Source organism: Oncorhynchus mykiss, chromosome 25 (assembly GCF_057628025.1).
Source record: "Oncorhynchus mykiss isolate SJ-2025 chromosome 25, ASM5762802v1, whole genome shotgun sequence".
Taxonomy (NCBI): domain Eukaryota; kingdom Metazoa; phylum Chordata; class Actinopteri; order Salmoniformes; family Salmonidae; genus Oncorhynchus; species Oncorhynchus mykiss.
In genome coordinates this window covers 33,688,236-33,710,660 of record NC_143046.1, presented here as the reverse complement: position 1 = coordinate 33,710,660, position 22,425 = coordinate 33,688,236, and the positions used below count along the sequence as shown (strand labels likewise).

Genomic DNA, 22,425 nt, shown 5'->3' with positions numbered 1-22,425 from the left:
ACACGTAAATGTCTGTAACATCCAAACGGTTTGGACCCAGTTTTAGAAAGCTGAGAAGCTCACGATTACAAACACATTCTCTGTTTTATTCCACGACACCCACGAGCTTCATGGGACTCATCTAAAGTCACTGATGTCAAGTTGAAACGGTTTGAGGTAAAAACGAATATGACCCCACCATCAAAAGCTGAGACTCTCACGAACATGAACGTTCTGCTCCACAAGCTTCAAGAGACATGTCTAAAGGAAACCCATTTCAGACCGGTAAAACTTTTGTGGAAATGAATAGTATTTTTTGAAACCATGGTTACACAACTTTTTGTCGTTGTTTTTGGTTGTTGTTCCTGATGCTTTCCTAGATCTCTCAGATGCATTTCAGACACCTCAAACCAAATATCCTTTTGACTCATTTTTGGACTGTTTTTCCATGTACGGTACCAGTCAAACGCTTGGACACACCTACTCATTTCAGGGTTTTTCTTTATTTTTACTATTTCCTAAACTGTAGAGTATAGTGTATTACAATGATAGTAACATCCACAGTAGTATATCAATATTATCACTAAACAATGTAATACTTTTCTGTGAATGGAGGGGTCTACTAAGATGTTGTTATACCATGGATCATTAAGTTACTTGATTTAGGACCCTTTTTCTTTGATGTAGGACCCTTTTGGGACCTTTGGCTGTAGGTCTAAAAAAAAATAAAAAAAAATAAAAAAAAAACAGTCAAAAGTTTGGACACCTACTCATTCAAGAGTTTTTCTTTATTTGTACTATTTTCTACATTGTAGAAAAGCAGTGAAGACTTCAAAACTATGAAATAACACATATGGAATCATGTAGTAAACAAAAAAGTGTTAAACAAATCAAAATATATTTTAGATTTGAGATTCTTCAAAGTAGCCACCCTTTGCCTTGATGACAGCTTTGCACACTCTTGGCATTCTCTCAACCAGCTTCATGAGGTAGTCACCTGGAATTTGTTTCAATTAACAGGTGTGCCTTGTAAAAGTTAATTTGTGTATTTTCTTTCCTTCTTAATGCGTTTGAGACAATCAGTTGTGTTGTGACAAGGTAGGGATGGTATAGAGACAATAGCTGTCATGTATTGTCATGTTGTGTCTTTCTGTCCTTTCCTTTCACCCTGTCTCCCTCTGCTGGTCGTACTAGGTTACCGTTTCTGTCCCTCTTTCCCCCAGCTGTTCCTTGTCTTCTCTGACTACCTCATTCACCCCTTTTCCCACCTGTTCCCTTTTTCCCTCTGATTAGGTCCCTATATCTCTCTCTGTTTCTGCTCCTGTCTTTGTCGGATTCTTGTTTGTGTGTCTCATGCCTGAACCAGACTATCATCGTGTTTGCTGCAACCTTGTCCTGTCCTGTCGGAATCTACCTGTCCATCTGAGCCCACGTGTGTTCATCATTAAAGAAACTCTGTTTGTTAATTCGCTTTTGGGTCCTCATTCACGCACCTGACAGAAGAATCCGACCAAGAATGGACCCAGCGACTTCGGATCCTCTCCACTCAGCCGTCGAGATCCAGGGAGCGATGCTAGGCAGACACGAGCAGGAATTGTCTGCTGCTCGACATGCCGTTGAGACCCTGGCCACCCAAGTCTCCAACCTCACAGAACAGGTTCACCATCTCCGCCTCGATCCACCGGCCACTTCCAGGGCTTTCGAATCTCCGGAGCCCAGAATCAATAACCTGCCGTGTTACTCTGGGGAGCCCACTGAATGCCGCTCGTTCCTCACCCAGTGTGATATTGTGTTTTCTCTCCAGCCCAACACTTACGCCAGGAGCACTGCTCGTGTCGCCTACGTCATATCTCTCCTTACTGGACGGGCTCGTGAGTGGGGCACGGCAATCTGGGAGGCAAGGGCTGAGTGTACTAACCAGTATCAGGACTTTAAGGAGGAGATGATACGGGTTTTTGATCGATCTGTTTTTGGGGAGGAGGCTTCCAGGGCCCTGTCTTCCCTATGTCAAGGCAATCGATCCATAACAGACTACTCTATTGAGTTTCGCACTCTTGCTGCCTCCAGTGGCTGGAACGAGCCGGCTTTGCTCGCTCGTCTTCTGGAGGGTCTCCGCGCAGAGGTAAAGGATGAGATTCTCTCCCGGGAGGTTCCTTCCAGCGTGGATTCCTTGATTGAACTCGCAATTCGCATTGAGCGACGGGTTGATCTTCGTCACGAGCTCGTGGAAAGGAGCTCGCGTTCTCCGTTGCCCCCCTCTCCGCATCACTACCATCTTCCTCTGCCGGCTCGGGAGCTGAGCCTATGCAGCTGGGAGGTATCCGCATCTCGACTAAGGAGAGGGAACGGAGAATCACCAACCGCCTCTGTCTCTATTGCGGTTCTGCTGGTCATTTTGTCACTTCATGTCCAGTAAAAGCCAGAGCTCATCAGTAAGCGGAGGGCTACTGGTGAGCGCTACTACTCCTGTCTCTCCTTCAAGATCCTGCACTACCTTGTCGGTCCATCTACGCTGGACCGGTTCGTCAGCTTCCTGCAGTGCCTTAATAGACTCTGGGGCGGAGGGCTGTTTTATGGACGAGACCTGGGCTCGGGAACATGACATTCCTCTCAGACAGTTAAGGGAGTCCACGGCCTTGTTCGCCCTGGATGGTAGTCCTCTCCCCAGGATTCAGCGTGAGACGCTACCTTTAACCCTCACTGTTTCTGGTAATCATAGCGAAACCATTTCTTTTTTTTATTTTTCGTTCACCTTTTACACCTGTTGTTTTGGGCCATCCCTGGCTAGTTTGTCATAATCCTTCCATTAATTGGTCTAGTAATTCTATCCTCTCCTGGAACGTCTCTTGTCATGTGAAATGTTTAATGTCTGCTATCCCTCCTGTTTCCTCTGTCTCTTCTTCACAGGAGGAGCCTGGTGATTTGACAGGGGTGCCGGAGGAATATCACGATCTGCGCACGGTGTTCAGTCGGTCCAGGGCCACCTCTCTTCCTCCACACCGGTCGTATGATTGTAGTATTGATCTCCTTCCGGGAACCACTCCCCCCCGGGGTAGACTATACTCTCTGTCGGCTCCCGAACGTAAGGCTCTCGAAGATTATTTGTCTGTAGCTCTTGACGCCGGTACCATAGTCCCCTCCTCCTCTCCCGCCGGAGCGGGGTTTTTTTTTGTCAAGAAGAAGGACGGGTCTCTGCGCCCCTGCATAGATTATCGAGGGCTGAATGACATAACAGTGAAGAATCGTTATCCGCTTCCTCTTATGTCTTCAGCCTTCGAGATCCTGCAGGGAGCCAGGTTTTTCACTAAGTTGGACCTTCGTAACGCTTACCATCTCGTGCGCATCAGGGAGGGGGACGAGTGGAAGACGGCGTTTAACACTCCGTTAGGGCACTTTGAATACCGGGTTCTTCCTTTCGGCCTCGCTAACGCTCCAGCTGTCTTTCAGGCATTAGTCAATGATGTCCTGAGAGACATGCTGAACATCTTTGTTTTCGTTTACCTTGACGATATCCTGATTTTTTCACCGTCACTCCAGATTCATGTTCAGCACGTTCGACGTGTCCTCCAGCGCCTTTTAGAGAATTGTCTTTTTGTGAAGGCTGAGAAGTGCACTTTTCATGCCTCCTCCGTCACATTTCTCGGTTCTGTTATTTCCGCTGAAGGCATTAAGATGGATCCCGCTAAGGTCCAAGCTGTCATTGATTGGCCCGCCCCTAAGTCACGCGTCGAGCTGCAGCGCTTTCTCGGCTTCGCGAACTTCTATCGTCGTTTCATCCGTAATTTCGGTCAGGTGGCAGCTCCTCTCACAGCCCTTACTTCTGTCAAGACGTGCTTTAAGTGGTCCGTTTCCGCCCAGGGAGCTTTTGATCTCCTCAAGAATCGTTTTACATCCGCTCCTATCCTTGTTACACCTGACGTCTCTAGACAGTTCGTTGTCGAGGTTGACGCGTCAGAGGTGGGCGTGGGAGCCATTCTTTCTCAGCGCTCCCTCTCTGACGACAAGGTCCACCCATGCGCGTATTTTTCTCATCGCCTGTCGCCGTCGGAACGTAACTATGATGTGGGAAACCGCGAACTGCTCGCCATCCGGTTAGCCCTGGGCGAATGGCGACAGTGGTTGGAGGGGGCGACCGTTCCTTTTGTCGTTTGGACTGACCATAGGAACCTTGAGTACATCCGTTCTGCCAAACGACTTAATGCGCGTCAGGCGCGTTGGGCGCTGTTTTTCGCTCGTTTCGAGTTCGTGATTTCTTATCGTCCGGGCTCTAAGAACACCAAGCCTGATGCTTTATCTCGTCTCTTCAGTTCTTCAGTAGCCTCCACTGACCCCGAGGGGATTCTCCCTGAGGGGCGTGTTGTCGGGTTGACTGTCTGGGGAATTGAGAGGCAGGTAAAGCAAGCGCTCACTCACACTCCGTCGCCGCGCGCTTGTCCTAGGAACCTTCTTTTCGTTCCCGTTCCTACTCGTCTGGCCGTTCTTCAGTGGGCTCACTCTGCCAAGTTAGCCGGCCACCCTGGCGTTCGGGGTACGCTTGCTTCCATTCGCCAGCGTTTTTGGTGGCCCACCCGGGAGCATGACACGCGTCGTTTCGTGGCTGCTTGTTCGGTCTGCGCGCAGACTAAGTCCGGTAACTCCCCTCCTGCCGGCCGTCTCAGGCCGCTTCCCATTCCCTCTCGACCGTGGTCTCACATCGCCTTAGATTTTGTCACCGGACTGCCTTCGTCAGCGGGGAAGACTGTTATTCTTACGGTTGTCGATAGGTTCTCTAAGGCGGCTCATTTCATTCCCCTTGCTAAGCTTCCTTCTGCTAAAGAGACGGCACAAATCATCATCGAGAATGTTTTCAGAATTCATGGCCTTCCGTCAGACGTCGTTTCGGACAGAGGTCCGCAATTCACGTCTCAATTTTGGAGGGAGTTTTGCCGTTTGATTGGGGCTTCCGTCAGTCTCTCTTCCGGCTTTCACCCCCAGTCTAACGGTCAAGCAGAACGGGCCAATCAGACTATTGGTTGCATCTTACGCAGTCTTTCTTTTCGCAACCCTGCGTCTTGGTCAGAACAGCTCCCCTGGGCAGAATACGCCCACAACTCGCTTCCTTCGTCTGCGACCGGGCTATCTCCTTTTCAGAGTAGCCTCGGGTACCAGCCTCCGCTGTTCTCATCTCAGTTCGCCGAGTCCAGCGTCCCCTCCGCTCAGGCTTTTGTCCAACGTTGCGAGCGCACCTGGAAGAGGGTCAGGTCTGCACTTTGCCGTTATAGGACGCAGACTGTGAGGGCTGCTAATAAGCGTAGAACTAAGAGTCCTAGATATTGTCGCGGTCAGAGAGTTTGGCTCTCCACTCAGAACCTTCCCCTTAAGACGGCTTCTCGCAAGTTGACCCCGCGGTTCATTGGTCCGTTCCGTATTTCTCGGGTCATTAATCCTGTCGCAGTTCGACTTCTTCTTCCGCGACACCTTCGTCGCGTCCACCCGGTCTTCCATGTCTCCTGTATCAAGCCCGTTCTTCGCGCCCCCGCTCGTCTTCCCCCCCCCCCCCCATCCTTGTCGAGGGCGCACCCATCTACAGGGTCCGTAGGATTTTGGACATGCGTCCTCGGGGCCGTGGTCACCAGTACCTCGTAGATTGGGAGGGGTACGGTCCTGAGGAGAGGAGTTGGGTTCCCTCTCGGGACGTGCTGGACCGTGCGCTGATCGAGGATTTCCTCCGTTGCCGCCAGGTTTCCTCCTCGAGTGCGCCAGGAGGCGCTCGGTGAGTGGGGGGGTACTGTCATGTATTGTCATGTTGTGTCTTTCTGTCCTTTCCTTTCACCCTGTCTCCCTCTGCTGGTCGTACTAGGTTACCGTTTCTGTCCCTCTTTCCCCCAGCTGTTCCTTGTCTTCTCTGACTACCTCATTCACCCCTTTTCCCACCTGTTCCCTTTTTCCCTCTGATTAGGTCCCTATATCTCTCTCTGTTTCTGCTCCTGTCTTTGTCGGATTCTTGTTTGTGTGTCTCATGCCTGAACCAGACTATCATCGTGTTTGCTGCAACCTTGTCCTGTCCTGTCGGAATCTACCTGTCCATCTGAGCCCACGTGTGTTCATCATTAAAGAAACTCTGTTTGTTAATTCGCTTTTGGGTCCTCATTCACGCACCTGACAATAGCCCTATTTGGTAAAATACCAAATCCATTTTATGTCAAGAACAGCTCAAAAACGCAAATAAAAACGACAGCCAAATCATTACTTTAAGACACGAAGGTCAGTCAATAGGGAAAATTTGCAGTCGAAAAAACCATCAAGCGCTATGATGAAACTGGCTCTCATGAGGACCTCCACAGGAAAGGAAGACCCAGAGTTACCCCTGCTGCAGAGGATAAGTTCATTAGAGTTAACTGCAGCCCAAATAAATGCTTAATGGAGTTCAAGTAACAGACACAGCTCGACATCAACTGTTCAGAGGAGACTGTGTGAATCAGGCGTTTATGGTCAATTTGCTGCAAAGAAACCACTACTAAAGGACACCAATAAGAAGAGACTTGCTTGGGCCAAGAAACATGAGCAATGGACATTAGAGCGGTGGAAATCTGTCCTTTGGTCTGATGAGTCAAAATGTGAGATTTTTGGTTCCAACGCTGTGTCTTTGTGAGACGCAAAGTAAGTGAACAGATGATCTCCGCATGTGTGGTTCTCACGGTAAAGCATGGAGGAGGAGGTGTGATGGTGTGGTGGTGGTTTGCTGGTAACACTGTCTGTGATTTATTTTAAATTCAAGGCACACTTAACCAGCGTGGCTACCACAGCATTCTGCAGTGATACACCATCCCATCTGGTTTGGGCTTAGTGGGACTACATTAGTTTTTCAACAGGACAATGACCCAAAACACACCTCCATGCTGTGTAGGGGTTATTGACCAAGAATGCTGCATCAGATGACCTGGCCTCCACAATCACCCGACATCAACCCAATTGAGATGGTTTGGGATGAGTTGGACCGCAGAGTGAAGGAAAAGCAGCCATTTTTAAAATGTATATTTAACCTTTATTTAACTAGGCAAGTTAGTAAATTCTTATTTTCAATGACGGCTTACACCGGCCAAACCTGGACGACGCTGGGCCAATTGTGCGCCGCCCTATGGGACTCCCAATCACAGCCGGTTGTGACACAGCCTGGAATCAAACCAGGGTGTGTGTAGTGATGTCTCTGGCATTGAGATACAGTGCCTTAGACCGCTGTGCCGCTTAGGAGCCCGTGGGAACTACATCAAGACTGTTGGAAAATCATTCCAGGTGAAGCTGGTTGAGAGAATGCCAAGATTGTGCAAAGATGTCATCAAGGCAAGGGGTGGGTACTTTGAAGAATCTCAAATCTAAAATATATTTTGATTTGTTTAACACTTTTTTGGTTACTACATGATTCCATACGTGTTATTTTATAATGTTGATGTATTCACTATTATTCTACAATGTAGAAAATAGTACAAATAAAGAACAACTCTTGAATGAGTAGGTGTGTCCAAACTTTTGACTGGTACTGTATGTGTTATTCAAAGTGTTTCTATGGGCTAATAGTAGGACCAATTAAATTTTTCATCATATCATTTTTCTAGATTTATTTTTTAGACCTTCAGCCAAAGGTCCTAAAAGGGTCCAAAATCAAAGAAAAAGGGTCCTAAATCAAATAACTAAACAATCCATGGTATAACAACATCTTAGTAGACCCCTCCATTCACAAAAAAAGTATTACATTGTTTAGTGATAATAGTGATATACTACTGTGGATGTTACTATCATTGTAATACACTGTATGCTGCATTTAATGCACATCACGAAAGTTCAGCTTTACAGAGTGTTGGTTGAAATTTAAAGGCAATGTTCCTGCATTAGCAGAGACTGCATTCACAGTAAAAGCTTCATATGGCGGCTCAATCGGAAATTAGCTTTACATTTTTTTTTTGCGGAATCTGTAATGCTTAGCCTATACAGATTGAATAGAGTCATAAATAAATGAATACTGCAATTTGTCCACTACTACCATAAACAATAACCCCATCCTCTGATAGGACAGAAGCAGGTTCCAATCCCAGACAACAGAACCCCCCCCTATGCATTTCCTACTCAGACATGTCATAGGCTATAAAGATAACGGCACACCTGTAAATACAATTTGCTTCGTCACATTGTCACAGTACCAAAAGCTTGAGGGACTCACAAACTATTAAACACTCAGACTCCAACTCTCTAACCTTACTCCTGAAGATGAGAAAATCAGTGAACCTCACACTGAAATACGTGCTCTTTTTTTTGACAGTGCAGAGGTTGTGCAACACATGGTTTTGATGGGCCAACATCATATTTCCAAAGCTCCTCGAGCATCAGTCCTTCCCAGGAAACATGGCTGGCTAGGTTGAACTTTTGTACGGGTGATTTACATACCTTCTCAACTGTGCAGAGTTGGCGGAGGGCTCCAATGTCATCTCGGGCTGAGGCCCAAAGCACTTCCTGTGCAAGATGACTTACAGTCCCCCATCAGTCCTGAGTGCCGTTTTACTGTTATGAACCCCCCCCCACCCCCCACCTCCCCAGCCCAAAGCCAGGCCTGTGGTGTCACCATGACATCAGCACACAGGAAATGGTCTAATACTTCAACATTTCGGGGTGCAGATGTATGGTGTTGTGGAGTGTCATAATGTCACCTAGTTCACTCAGCTCAAACCCTGAAACAAAACACACCGGTACACAATCTATTACAACTCTGATTAAAATGATTGCGTTCTGTACTATGACAACTATGGCCATTTAATTTGATAGCCTAGGTCGATTGTTCCCTCTTGTTTGACACCCATACAGTCCTTTCAGATCAGCAAGGTTGAAGTGATTAGATGATAGGAAAAGAGACTTCCAGAAAGTATTGAGGTGCACCATGGCCGTCATATGAATAGGGGTCAGGCTTCGGCCTCTTAGTGGAAGCTTCCTCTTCCCCTCCTTCCCCCTTCTAGCAGATGCATTACTTAGTCCCTATGTGTTGCTAGCCAAATCACCCAGAAACACTACAACATCCTCCTCTTTCAGAGTGGGACCGCACAACCGTCAAGTATCAACAGCCTAGTGCCGAATGAGAACCTTTTTTACATTAAATCTTTACAGAGGAAACCCTGGTCATGTATTATGGAGCGCTCTCGTTCAAATATGTCAAACCCGTTAATGGCTTCTCTACGTGACGAACCACTTGTTATGGGATGGTGGCCATGTTTTATATAGCCTGGGCTGCTCGGCTTCCGCCCTCACTTGGCAGAGTCGAGATGTGTTTTGGCTCTGGCACCGGAGGCTTACAGGAGAAGGACTCTGGGTTCTGGGAGATGGCGTTCTGGTTTTCTATGGACATGCTCTAGAAGGCTTTGGGTGAAGGCTCTTACTAACAAGCACAGTATGCCAACAAACAAAGAGTCAAAACTCATCAAGAAACTGCTGACTCCCAAAGTAGGGTTAATTACTTACAACCTGTGGCTGAGAGAGCTAATGGTGTCTAATCGGCGTTGCCGTTTGCAGCCTCCGATGCGAAGTCTCTTAGATAGCTTATGTTGTGATCCTCCTGCGTGCTTGAAAGATAGGAAGCAGACTTCCTACTAAGGGGCTGCAGACTTGATAAAGACCTCTGCTGGTCTACTCTAATGGCGTCAGAAAGAGCTATCGGGCAGAGTTAAGGGCAGCTATCTCAGGAAGTGGCCACACCCTACGACCTCTGAGGAAGCCCGTGCACGTTGCACACAGTATCAAACGGGTATGCATACACACAAACCCATTAACTCTTTGCAAAAATGCACACTAGCGTGCACAAAGGAATTGTCTTGTGTGTTCTCTGTGTAGTGCCTTGAAGTGATGAAGTCACTTTGTACAGTTTAGTACACATAAGAGTCGACCTCCAGGCTTGCAACCATCGAGATTATCTTTTTGCCTGATGTTATGCTATCATTTATAGAGGGAGGAATTGTTGCTCTTACTCAGACTTTGAATGATTGATTCAGATGCGCACCGGTCAATATGTCATCTGAGAAGCCTAGTTCGAGGGTTTGAGAGCCAAGATTTTCATCATAAAATGTGGTCTTTGGAGGCTATTGCACACGTATCTCCCATAGACTGAGTGTTGGCTAGAACTAGCGTCCAAAAGGTTGAAGCTTTTGAAGGATGAGCTTGTCTGGAAAGTTTCTTATTAAGCTAGGAGTACTTGGTGTGATTCCTGTTGCCCTCTGCTATGTGAGGGAATAGATTATGGTAGATCTGTAGATAAGCCACGCTTAAGCAAAATGAACTCCAATGCAGAACCTAGAACATCAACAATACAAGACAGTTTTCAAGCCAAATGTATTCTTTATTAGTCTGTTTCTGTACAAAAAAGCACTGGATCACAGAAAAAAAACATGCATCTATTTACAGCATGGTCAAAGACAGAAAAGGAAAAGTGGGGGGGATACCCCCCTTTTGTATTTTAGAGACATTAATTAAACATTGTGCTTTGATAGAGTATACTTTGATGGTACATTTCATATTTGACAAAGATGCAGTACCTCTCCCCTTTTCATATTGAATAAAACATTGAGAAAGTACACTTTGCAATTGAAAAAAACCTCTGCAGAAAACCAGGGCAGCAAAAAGCAAGCTTTCTACAACTATAACAAACAAACCAAAAATATTTTGCAAGCTATTTGAAAACTCAGTATAGGGATGGAATGGACACATGGGGGTGAGGGGGAGGATTGTGAGAAGTCAGCCAAGATTTAACTCGAAGAGAAAACGTGTGTTTTCATTGAAAATGGGTTTAGAAGTCCATAATATTGAATTCAGATGACATTCTATGAGCTGGCCTTGACTCGCGTAATTGAAAAATGGCTCTCTCAAAGTGGTGCAACAGATTTTCCCTTCACTTTTTTTCTTTTCTTCACAAGCCCACACTACATGTTGATGCCACCCGATGATAGCTGATTTATGTCAATCACTGCACAGAATTAGCATAAAATCAAAGGTTTAATCAGACGCATCATTGATTTTTGTGACCTATTGTCCCACTATCATTATGTGACACGGGCTATGTGGAAATTTGGAGGATGTATCGTTCAACATATCCTAGTTTAAACTACATCCACTGCAGCTCAAATGATTATTCAAAACCATCAAATGAAGGACAACTGTAACTAATTCTTAGACATCTATTTATTTCTGCTATGTTTTGTAACTTTCCCCCAGGGCGTTGCTGTAAATGAGAACGTATTCTCAGTCAACTCACCTGGTAAAAATAAGGAATAAATAAATCTGCAACAGCATAACTATTTAAAAAAAAAAAAGTTGTATTCTAAGACCACACTTCAATTAAGAGTATCAAAATAATGAAAATGCATTGTATTGGAGCGTGTTCTATTGTAAGGCATCAATTATGTCTTGTGTTCTTTTACGTTTCAAAACCATTTCCACTGAAATGTGGAGCGATAGCTTGCTTTACAGGAAATACACATTGCATAAGTACATGATACAGATTGTGTGCAACGACAATAACACCACCGACAACACTGACATCAATGGAAGGTTCCTTGAGATCGGTGAACCCTACACTTGAGTGGTCCCTCCACAGCAGTTATTGGAGGGTGTACTTGAGTTTCAACCTCGCTGCTGATTCAGGCATGTGTATTACATTCATTATCACCAAAACACAAGGAATAGGCTTGGGTCCGTAGTTAAGATGGGAAAGGAGTTGAATTCTAACCAATGAACGAAAAAAAATGGATACACCTAAAATTTGAAGTAAGGAGTATGGAGGATTAGGATGGAAGTGTTTTTGAAAAAGAGAAATTCACATGAAAACAACCTTGCCATTTTAGCCACACTGACAAAAATGTGAATCGAGGAATGGCTACAACAAAAAAAATCATCTTGGTGCATATTTGTACTAGCCTTTGTCTTTTGTATATTTTTTTTATCTCCATTTTCTGTAATTGTTTTCCTTTTTTGTATTTTTTTTCTTGCTTGCTAAGATGCATTGCTCTTGTAAGTGCCCCAACTAAAATAGTGCATTAAGAAATAACCATGATAATACACATTTCACAATAATACACAAAAGACAAGGAGAACTGGCGAAAACACAAATGCTGTATACAAAACAAAAGTTAAATATAGTATCGGAAAACCATTTTTATACAAAAGTGGTGGGGCGTATATCCTGCTTTAAAAGACAGGGTGACCATGTCATGTTTGACTTTTTTCGTTTTTACAAAAGGGTTGTTCCTCTCCTTTTTCAATCTTTTTACAATATCTAAAAGGTATTAAGACATCAAATGTGTTTACATATATATTTAAGACTATCATTCAGGCCTAAATCACAAAAGGAATCCCAAAACATACTTTATAAATACATACAAAATAAGCACAATCAGAAGAATAACAAGAAATCTGGTACCTAAATGTGATTAAAACTGCTGCAAGCATTTCTGGTTAAAATCTACCAATCAACACACCCGGAAATATATCTATTGTACTATGTTTTAAAAATGGTAGACATCTAAAACCCTTTAACCTCAAAACCTCGGGCGGTTTAGTACAACATTTGCTATTTGCTCCTAGCCAGAATGTTTGCCAACCCTTTCGTTAGATTAGAAAATTACTGCATTTTCCTTCAGATATGATAAACGCACATTATTAAAAGCTATGGTACACAAATTAAAATGCTAAAAGACTACGACATTAGATATCAGTTGTCTTTTTGAAGCCGATTTTTTTATAGACATTGTGGGGAATTCTCATTGAAACTCCCGCCGATTTTGAGTCGGACAATTGACAGAGTGTTGGATATTCATGGCTTCTGCACTTTTTCCATAGTTGACCGTTTTGAACTGTAGGCCTTTAGACTCTACCTGCTCACAGTGGTTATATGACTGACAACGAACTAGGTTCATTAGAAGATCCAGTCAAAATAGTTGTCCCGACATGCAAATGAACCTTGTAGGACGCCGGACAATGCTTACACGACAAGGAGTAACTACCTGCCTTTCAAAACCACAGTTTGTTATTCACATTGCTATATTTTCAGATTAGTTAACCCTTCATACATATCTATGTGGAAATGCTACCTGTTGGGCAAGGAATGGCTTACAAGTCCCAAAATGCAAAACACAGAAAGTGACGATGAAGTCAACTACTGAACCAACACAAAGATAATCTAGCGTCATTTTAGGGGTTTTCTGGTTACTTGGATTTTCTTTGTTGTGCTGTTTCCAGGAGTGAAGAGGCTTGATGGTCCTGTTTTGGAGGTTGATGAGATTTAAGCTGATGCTGTAGAGATTCTGTGAGCTAGTGGAGATGTGGTCAATCTGGCAGTAGGCCCTCTTCACATAGGTGGGACTATTAGACCTGCCATGGCTGAAAGACAGACACGCTGGTTACCTAATAAAGTGGGGAGACGTTTTGTATCCATAACACATTTTGCATCGATAAAACGGTAATTATAATGTTGTAAGGATATCCCATAGAAAATCATTACACACCCTCTTAAATGAAAAGCCGTGTGTTGAGGTAATTATGATATGCATATGGATTTGCTGCAAAACCTAAGAATGACAAAATTATATTTTTCAAATATAATAACTTTTCCAGTCATGTTACATTGACTTATAATCAGTCACTCTATGTCAACAAAGATTCTCAGCCAAATTATTTGATTGTGATGAATGTTTTGAAAAGTCTCAGTCCAAAATCTACTTTACCAAGAGCCAGAAGTTATGGATCAACTTTGACCTTCAATCCACTACTACCTCAGGCCACATCATTACGTCATGTGAATTCTAGCATTACAGGGTCTCCATGACAACGCCCTTTCTAACAATAACCCAGGCAGAAGTGGGCGGGACTGAGAGGCAGGAGAGGGGTGGGATGCTCACCCTGGAGGCTGCTGCCATTGGTGGTGGTGCAGGTGGGGGGCGGGGAGGTCTGTGGCCGCACGACAGGGGCGAAGGCGCTCTTCTGTTTGACTGCAGAGATCATATGGACAGGAGAGAATGAATAAGGGCCTATGGGTCCACCGGAGAACAGAGGGATGGAGGAAGAGGAGGAGGAGTAGGAGGAGGAGGGGGAGGTGGTAGATCCTAACGGAGAAGACAGACAGACAGACAGAGGTTGGTGAGTGAGTGGACTGAGATGAACTGTAACAGTGAGGGCATGCATGGGGGCTGAGGAATGGATGCCTGTCTGAAGAAGGGTCAAGGTCTGGAGTGACAAGCCCGGAGTAAAAGGTGCACAATATTTGCAAAGTTGATCCATAACTTGAAGAGGCCCATTTTAGACTTGACACGACAATACCTTGTTCTTGAGGGTAGCAGCAACCTCCATCCATGTTCACAACAAAAAAATAATTGTGTGTCTGTGTGTACAGTATGTGTAGAATGTTCATGTATGAAATGCTGACTGTGATAATAAAGCAATTAGATTATAATCACAGTGTATTTGATACCCCATTCTACCCAATAATGGCTCGGTTAGTCTCTGTAGTTATTGCACATTTTACCACAAGAAATATGATTCCAGTAAGGTATGAATCCCTGAAGCAGCTTATAGTCCCATATCTCACAAATTCAAAATGGGACTCTAAAATGGATGGCAAAATGCAAACTATGTGCATCCCTACATGTGAATAGTTATTTTGTTTCGTCTTCCTTGAACTATTGACTTATACTTGCTCTGTAACATCACAGTGGAGATTTTTTTTGTTACTTAATCCAACTTAATGGGTTTGACCCCAAGCATGAATGATACTATGAGGGTGTTAGAATGTTAGTAGCGGTAAGTAATGAAGGAGATGGAACAAGGTATAGGCAAAGCAGATGAAGACTTTTACAATGCATAGTACAGACAGACAAACCCAACCTTTCTCTTCAGTAGACAACACATAACCCTCCGCATCGAAATGCCAGAACAAAACCGACTTTCAGTTTCGTATCCAGAATCGACAACCACTGAGACGCTGGCATTGTTTTGTCTGCCATGCTCTACACACGCCTCTGGGAGACTTTGATCTGTGATGCTGTAGCCTAAACAATAAGCAACTCAAAAAGTCCCCGTGGGTGACCGAGTTCTAAAACACCTGTGACCTCCGAGTGGAATCGTGACTCTGAGCATGTTAATTAGAAGGAAGGATCAGGGACAGAGACACAGAAGGGTTCTAGCACTGAGGGAGAGAGGAGGAATCCCTGTGATGTCATCTACGCCATGTTGTGTGTGTGAGGAATTCCAAGGCAGGCGTCCTCAACACCAGTCCTCCAGAATGGCAGTAGACGCAGGTATGTTCTGTTTCTGTGCCTCCACTGAATTGATCAATACTAAATTGGTGCGAGTCCACACACATTCTGCCCCAGGTCTAAGCCAATCACTGTGCAAACAGGAAGTAGGAGATAACTAGCCGACACTGCATCCCTCCTGGACTGAATCAGAGTATTACTGTCGTAATGAAACCGCGTGTTGCTATCCCACCACATATATAACTACCCAAATGACCCCCCCCCCCCCCCCCCCCCACACACACACACACACACGGAATGTTGAGACGTGACGCATTGAGATGCAATCAGATATATTAATGATCATTGGGACCAAATAAGGCTGTACTTACTTGCGTAGGGGGAGTTGGCAGCGGAGCCGTTGAGGAAGCTGGGTGAGCCTGGCACCCCGAGGTTGGTCATGCCCGCTCCGTAGCCGTTCATGGTGGACGTGATGGTGTTATAGTTGGACTGCTGGGGCGTGGAGCTGGGGACGTAGCCACGGGGCGATACGCTGTTGGAGTTACGGGAGTAACCTGGACGAAAGGAGGAAATGCTATAGTTAATCCAATGGCATCAGCACAGTGCAGTTTGAACAACATCACATTTGTATTCCATTGACTAACTCCCAAAGCATGGACCTGATTTTTACTATTCTAATATTGAGTATTCCATTTTGCATTGCTCACCTCCAGAACTAAAACCACCCGAGGCAGTATTTTCCCTCTCCCTTACCTGTTTGAGCACAATTCCCTTTACACTTCAAATCAGAACAAGGGTTAATAAATATGATGTCAAAAGTGATCATTCAATTTGGTAAGAGTAGAGCCTTTCAAAATGGAACCATAGTGTGAAGTTTCCATGTTTCCCCAATGAATTGAAGAGTTGAATCGGACACAGTGTGGCTTTTGAAAGAGATTGTCCCTGCTGCCCCTCCCTCCACTGTTGTTCCTGACATGTGTTTCCCATTGCCTGCCCTCTTCCTGATCCCAGGGTAGCTCTCCATCAATTGCTCTCCTGCTGGGAATTGCGTTGGCTCAAACCAGGAAGTGGGAAGAGAGAATGAGAGAAAAGAGAAGAAGAGTGAGGGAGAGAAAGGGGAGGGAAAGGGAGAGAGAGAGAGAGAGGGGGGGGGGGGGGAAGTAGTATGGAGAGGAAGTGAGAGCACAACTGTGCCTTTCTCCCTTGTCTCTAAGCCCCCAGATGGGTAGGAGCCCTAGTGCCTTGTGAAGGCAAGAGGGCTATAACGAAGGGAGAACGGCTATTCAATACATCCTAGATGAGGGCCAATCAACTAAGGGCTGGGGGTGGTAGAGGGGGGAGAGAGTTAAGGCATCTCCACTCCACTATTGGGGGGAGAGATGGAGGACAGGCCTAGCCTAGGGGGAGCAGTCAGTAACCCTATCCAGCTATCGCGGACAGCCTCTGGAGGTCAACGAGACCGAGACGCGCCACAAGGGCCGGGTAGTACCCCTACTCGCTCCAGAGGAAACTGTCAACTTGAAGTAAAACAACTGGAGTGGATGCAAGTTTGAAGACAAATGCCAGAGGAGGAATGATATAATCCATTTTTTGCACACAACGTGATGTAAAGCAGATCCATAACGCTCGTCTGGAATTGTTTCAGTAAATTGCATTGCTCAGTCCTTTCATAAAGCTTGGCGTCTGAGCCAATCTTGGCCAGGTCGCAGTTGTAAACGAGAACTTGTTCTCAACTAGCCTACCTGGTTAAATAAAGGTGAAATAAAAAATACAAAATCAAATTAATATTTGAGTCATAGTACATCCTTTCTAGGAGCTCAAAGAGGAGTTACAGTAGATGGGAAAAAGTCTGATTCTGGGTTGCAATGTTCCAATGATTATGGACATAGACTATGACTTTCTGTATTTTCACGATGGCTGCAGTCCTGTTCCCATGACTTCATAGATTACTGTAGGTGTTCACTCGGTGGTTGATGTGAAAAGCAGACAAGGGGAGGGCAGGAGGAAGGGAGGAACTATGCTGAGGTGTCAGGGGAGAGAAAACATCTCAAGATATCTCTCGCATTTCCTCTTTCTGCCTGTATCCTCAGGTCCGACGTGAGCCAATCTGTTCCTCACACGTTCAGACCTATTTCCTGTGCATCAGTCACAGAGCTGCTTTGTCAAAGGAAACAGCCCTCTCTAGGATAGGGGTGCGCGTGTGTGTGTTTGTGTGTGTGCGTGAATGCATACATGCCTGCGTGTGTGGAGGGCTTTGCATTATAATATATGCATAATAACATGCTTCCGCATTTTTGGAATTGTATAAATAGTGAATTCATACTTGCAACAATGGTGTCAAGCATGCACTGAAAAAAGAGACACACACTCACACTCTGCTCCCTGAAATCTTGACCGAGCTGCTGTCTTCAGTGTCTAAACTCTGGTTGCTTTATTCATGCCACCTCGTCTGCATTTTTTAACTCATTAGCACCTCCCCTTCTCATACACCCCTTCTCTACCCCATACTAACACACACACACACACACACACACGCGCACGCACGCACGCACACACACCCTTTCTCTACCGCACACACACATTGTATACATTGTGTTGTATAACTATCCTTGTGGGGACACACAATTCAGTCCCATTCAGAATCCTATTTTCACTCTCCCCTAAACCTAAACCTAAACCTAAACCTAATTCTAAACCTAACATTCATTCAAACCCTTACCCTAAACCCCCTAGAAATAGCATTTGACCTTGTGGGGACTAACAAGTATAGTTAAACACGTCCACGCTCACACACGCACAGAGGGATACATACAAAAACAAACACACAGAGGGATACATACAAAAACAAACACACAGAGGGATACATACAAAAACAAACACACAGAGGGATACATACAAAAACAAACACACAGAGGGATACATACAAAAACAAACACACAGAGGGATACATACAAAAAAAACACACAGAGGGATACATACAAAAAACACACACATACAAAAAACACACACAGAGGGATACATACAAAAAAACACACAGAGGGATACATACAAAACAAACACACAGAGGGATACATACAAAACAACACACAGAGGGATACATACAAAAAAAACACACACAGAGGGATACATACAAAAAAACACACAGAGGGATACATACAAAACAAACACACAGAGGGATACATACAAAAACAAACACACAGAGGGATACATACAAAACAAACACACAGAGGGATACATACAAAACAAACACACAGAGGGATACATACAAAAACAAACACACAGAGGGATACATACAAAACAAACACACAGAGGGATACATTCAAAAAAAAAACACACAGAGGGATAGATACAAAGGCATACACACATTTCACTGAGCATATATACGCACAAATGGCCACGCCTGACGTATATGGCTGCTAAAAGCAGCTAAAGTACTGCTAAAGGATAGCCATGAAGCTTATATTAAAGAGAAACATAGGACGAGCATATCTACAGGGGACACCAATACACAGAGAAGGTGTGAGAAGATCAGAGGGTGAAGGGTGAGGGTCGTGTAGTGAGGGGTCATAGTGGGGGGGTTGTGACACTCACCCTGGTCCCCCTGCGAGGCCTCGGAGATGTTGACGGCCAGCTGGCTGCTGAAGGAGTTGACTCCCATCATGCCGGAGTGAGCGGCCGAGCCGCTAAGCGAAGGCAGCTGGTTGTGGCTGCGGGGGACACTGTACAGGGCCTCGGTCAGGTCAGCTGCCCGCTTCAGAATGATCTCCTGATGGGAAGGAGGGACAGGGAGAGGGGGAAGGTGGAGAGAATTGTGAGTTTAGAGATTTGATGTGTAGTGTTGAGTATTTCTTTGACCAGAAATGAACCTGATCATATATTTTATTTGGGCCACGTAACCCTTTATTTCCTCTCAGTCAGTACATTTAGCCTACTTCTGCCATCTAGACACTACATAGGTAGTTATCCTGGCCTCCCAGGTCCTTGTGACCTGGCTGTTCTTGAAATATAACATGGGATGTTCATTTAATCTGTATTTAATCAAAGAAAATAAAAACGCTTAACGTGTTTTTTTAGAGTCGCGAAAAAGGAAAAACTTCAATAAGTGCCCAGGGGAATGTTTAAAAGGATGAGAGCCAATACAAATCGATATGATTACATACCTGGTTATTGTGGGGCATTCCGTACAGGGCTTCTACTAAGTCTGCTGATCGCTTTAACAGCACTTCCTGAAATGACATCACATGTTACTGAATACTACAGTTCATTTGAATAAAAACACAGTATGATACCGAGTTACATGAAAGACTCCACACTCATTACAATTTCAGAATCCTGGAACTTGTTGATGGTTGACAGTAAAAATGGGAATATTTTTTTTTTACTGCTCGTATAAACCGAGAACACTAAAACCTAAAACATGTCAGCGGTAAAACAATCTGGGATGTTTTGGTTTTGTGAGTGTAAATCATTCCATTGCACTGTAACTCTGTTTGAAAGTTATAAATAGGTTGCTGTAAGAGTCGGACCTGGATGTTGGGGAGTTGGGGTCATAAAATGGGGAAAGCATTCAAATGTAATCATTGTTTTACAGAGCACAAGTCAGAGATTAGCTTTAATGGCAAGGCCTATGTGTGATAAACAACCCAGAGAAAGCAGCTGTCTGCATCTCATTTCCCCTCTCCCATTCTCTCACACACCCACACTCACACTATACTCTCTCCCAGTCAGCACTTAGACGTCTCAAGTATTAGGCCCAACCACTCCCTTCCCAACCTCTCATGTCTCTGCTTGCAGGGGGTTTACGTTTTTGTTAGACCACACATTTTGTCACGGCACCACATAGTAACAATTTGTCATGATCGGAGGGCATCGTTACCAGGCCTCTAATCAAAATGGCTGCCGATGCACCCTGGAGGGAGTGAGGGAAGGGGGAAGGAAGAAGCCTGAGGTGGTGGGAACCCATTAACACTTTCAGACTGCCTTCAGTGCTTCCGATCCGCCACTTCAGACCCCAGCTTATTAGAGCCACATTGCATCTGTTTATTGAATGCTTAATTCACCCCTCCCTCCTGCTCTCGCTCTCTCCCACCATCATCCCTCCATCCCCACCTCCTCCATTGCCCCCGGGCTGTTTTCCCACCACCCAGAGGAGGAAGTGTCCAATCTCTCCCCGGCAGCCCAGTGGGTCGCCGTGGCGATGGCTCTTAATAACAATAACAGGCCTGATAGATAGATAAATAGGGTCTGCCGGAGGAGGCGTCGCTGACAATCGCCGGGGCTAAATTGGGGGACAAACACTCACACATTCACACAAGGTCCTGTGCCTTTTCACTTGAGGAATGAGAGAGGAGAGGAGAGGAGAGGAGAGGAGAGGAGAGGAGAGGAGAGGAGAGGAGAGGAGAGGAGAGGAGAGGAGAGGAGAGGAGAGGAGAGGAGAGGAGAGGAGGATGGGACGTCACCACATGAGAGTGGAAAAGAGATGCGAAGTGAAGAGGACAGAGAAGAGGAGTGAGTGAGGTCGAGAGGGCTGGGTTGGTTGTTGTTTCCAGGGCTCTGTGGATGAGAGCTGGTGTTGTGGGAGCCTCTGCTGGAGGTCTCTGGGGTATTACAACGAGGAGGGGCCTCTGTCTGTTTTTCTGGAGCGTGATTGGTTCCTACAACACATCGAGACTTTTCCTTGTGTTGTAAAAAAATTAAATAATAATTGAACTTGACCGAAACGCTGTCAAAGGAAATGTGCAGTGCTGTGGTGAACATGTATCCGGGAATAACTGTTTTCCTTATCGTTTAATCATTTAACTATTCCCTCACTGTTGGCCCTGTGTTCAGTGTTTGACAGGGAAAGAGTGAACGAGGACGCTCTTTCTTTTCTGTCCCCCATTTCCCACGACAAAATATGACCTCAGGAAAAATGATTCAGTCGAATCAGCCCGAGGAAAAACCATCTGCCCAGATGGGCAAGCATACTGACTTGAGTTACAGTGAGGAAGGGGTGTGTGCGTTTTTCTTAACTTCATGTATTCTCTCCTGAATATATGCTTGAAAGGAAATTAGATTCCCTTGTTTTATTAACATATTGGTTTCGTTTTTTTTACCTTGTGCACATTTTGTTTTAGAAAGAGTATGTGTGAACGTATGCGTGTGTTTGTGTTTGTGTGTTTGTGTGTGTATGGGTGTGTGTATATGTCTGTGCGTCCGTGCGTGTGTACAAATGTAGGATCTTAATTTGAGCCAGCTTGTTACAGCACAAAAATAATCCTGCAGCAACAGGAAAGGTACATCATTTTGTGGATTATAAATAACGGACATTTTTTGTAGGGCTTGATACATTTTTCGAAAGGGAAAAAAATGCCAATTACAAACTTTAGAAGCCTTTTTAAACCTCAAATAAACAAAAGTTTGCATTTCAGGGAAAACTCTCTGGAACAAAAAGTGATCCAATTATGTTTCACATCTATCTGAGATCCACTGTGCCAGTGTGCCCTTCCTCTGTGCCTCTCCTTAGTGGGCATGCCGACCCACCTGCCTACCCCCACACTCCTACTGACCCCGCAGCTATCCTGCAGGCACAAAGTCACACAGACACACATACACCGCTACCCCCACTGCAACCAAGCAATATAGCTCCTGTCACTCTCTATCCCACCCCTCGTCCCTACGCCCAAACCCCAATCCACTGAGAGAGGGCACAATCTGTCACACCCTGGCACTGCCAACATATCCACCCCTGTGAGGAGTGTCTCAGACCCCTCCTCTCCTCCTCTCCTCTCATCCTATCCCCTCTCATCCTCTCTCCTCCCCTCTGGCATGCGCTCGCTTCATTAATCTCCATTATAAAACAGAAGTTAGTTAATGTCTCTGAGGCTTGGCGGCTGCAACACCCTGCCTGCCATAGGGAACTTTGGCAACCCCTTCCCGCCCTGCCGCCTCAAACGCACAGACACACACACACACACACACACATACGCAAACACTTACACACGCAGCAATATACAAGCACATGCACTCATAAACATTCGCACGCACACATTCCTGCCTCTACACACTGGTGTGTGTGTGTGTCTGTGTGTTTGCCTCTGCCGGTCTCTCTTCTTGTATTTTCATTAGGCAACGACAAACACAACAGCCTTTCTTGAGTTAATGACGCCTCCGAGGCCTTACTGCTCGCTGGTGCCACTCTGTGTTTGGG

The 22,425-nt window shown here is 45.2% G+C and overlaps 1 protein-coding gene across 10 annotated transcripts in view; it reads right to left on the bottom strand.

Moving 5' to 3' along the window:
* Positions 1-10,307: 10,307 nt before the first annotated feature.
* The window catches only part of LOC110505056 (transcription factor COE3), a 94,002-nt gene continuing 81,884 nt past the window's right edge, over positions 10,308-22,425 (bottom strand). For 2 of the 10 annotated variants that reach the window (XM_090219705.1, XM_090219706.1), the window contains exons 12-17: positions 19,397-19,462; positions 18,828-19,002; positions 15,608-15,790; positions 13,884-14,087; positions 13,491-13,553; positions 10,308-13,365 (exon numbers count right to left, since the gene is read on the bottom strand). In XM_090219705.1, coding sequence (XP_090075831.1) covers positions 13,495-13,553; positions 13,884-14,087; positions 15,608-15,790; positions 18,828-19,002; positions 19,397-19,462 — 687 coding nt within the window. In that variant the 3' untranslated portion in view covers positions 10,308-13,365; positions 13,491-13,494. The remainder of the gene's footprint in view (positions 13,366-13,490; positions 13,554-13,883; positions 14,088-15,607; positions 15,791-18,827; positions 19,003-19,396; positions 19,463-22,425) is intronic. The other 8 variants (XM_090219709.1, XM_090219710.1, XM_036969766.2 and 5 more) reach the window with 4 other exon arrangements.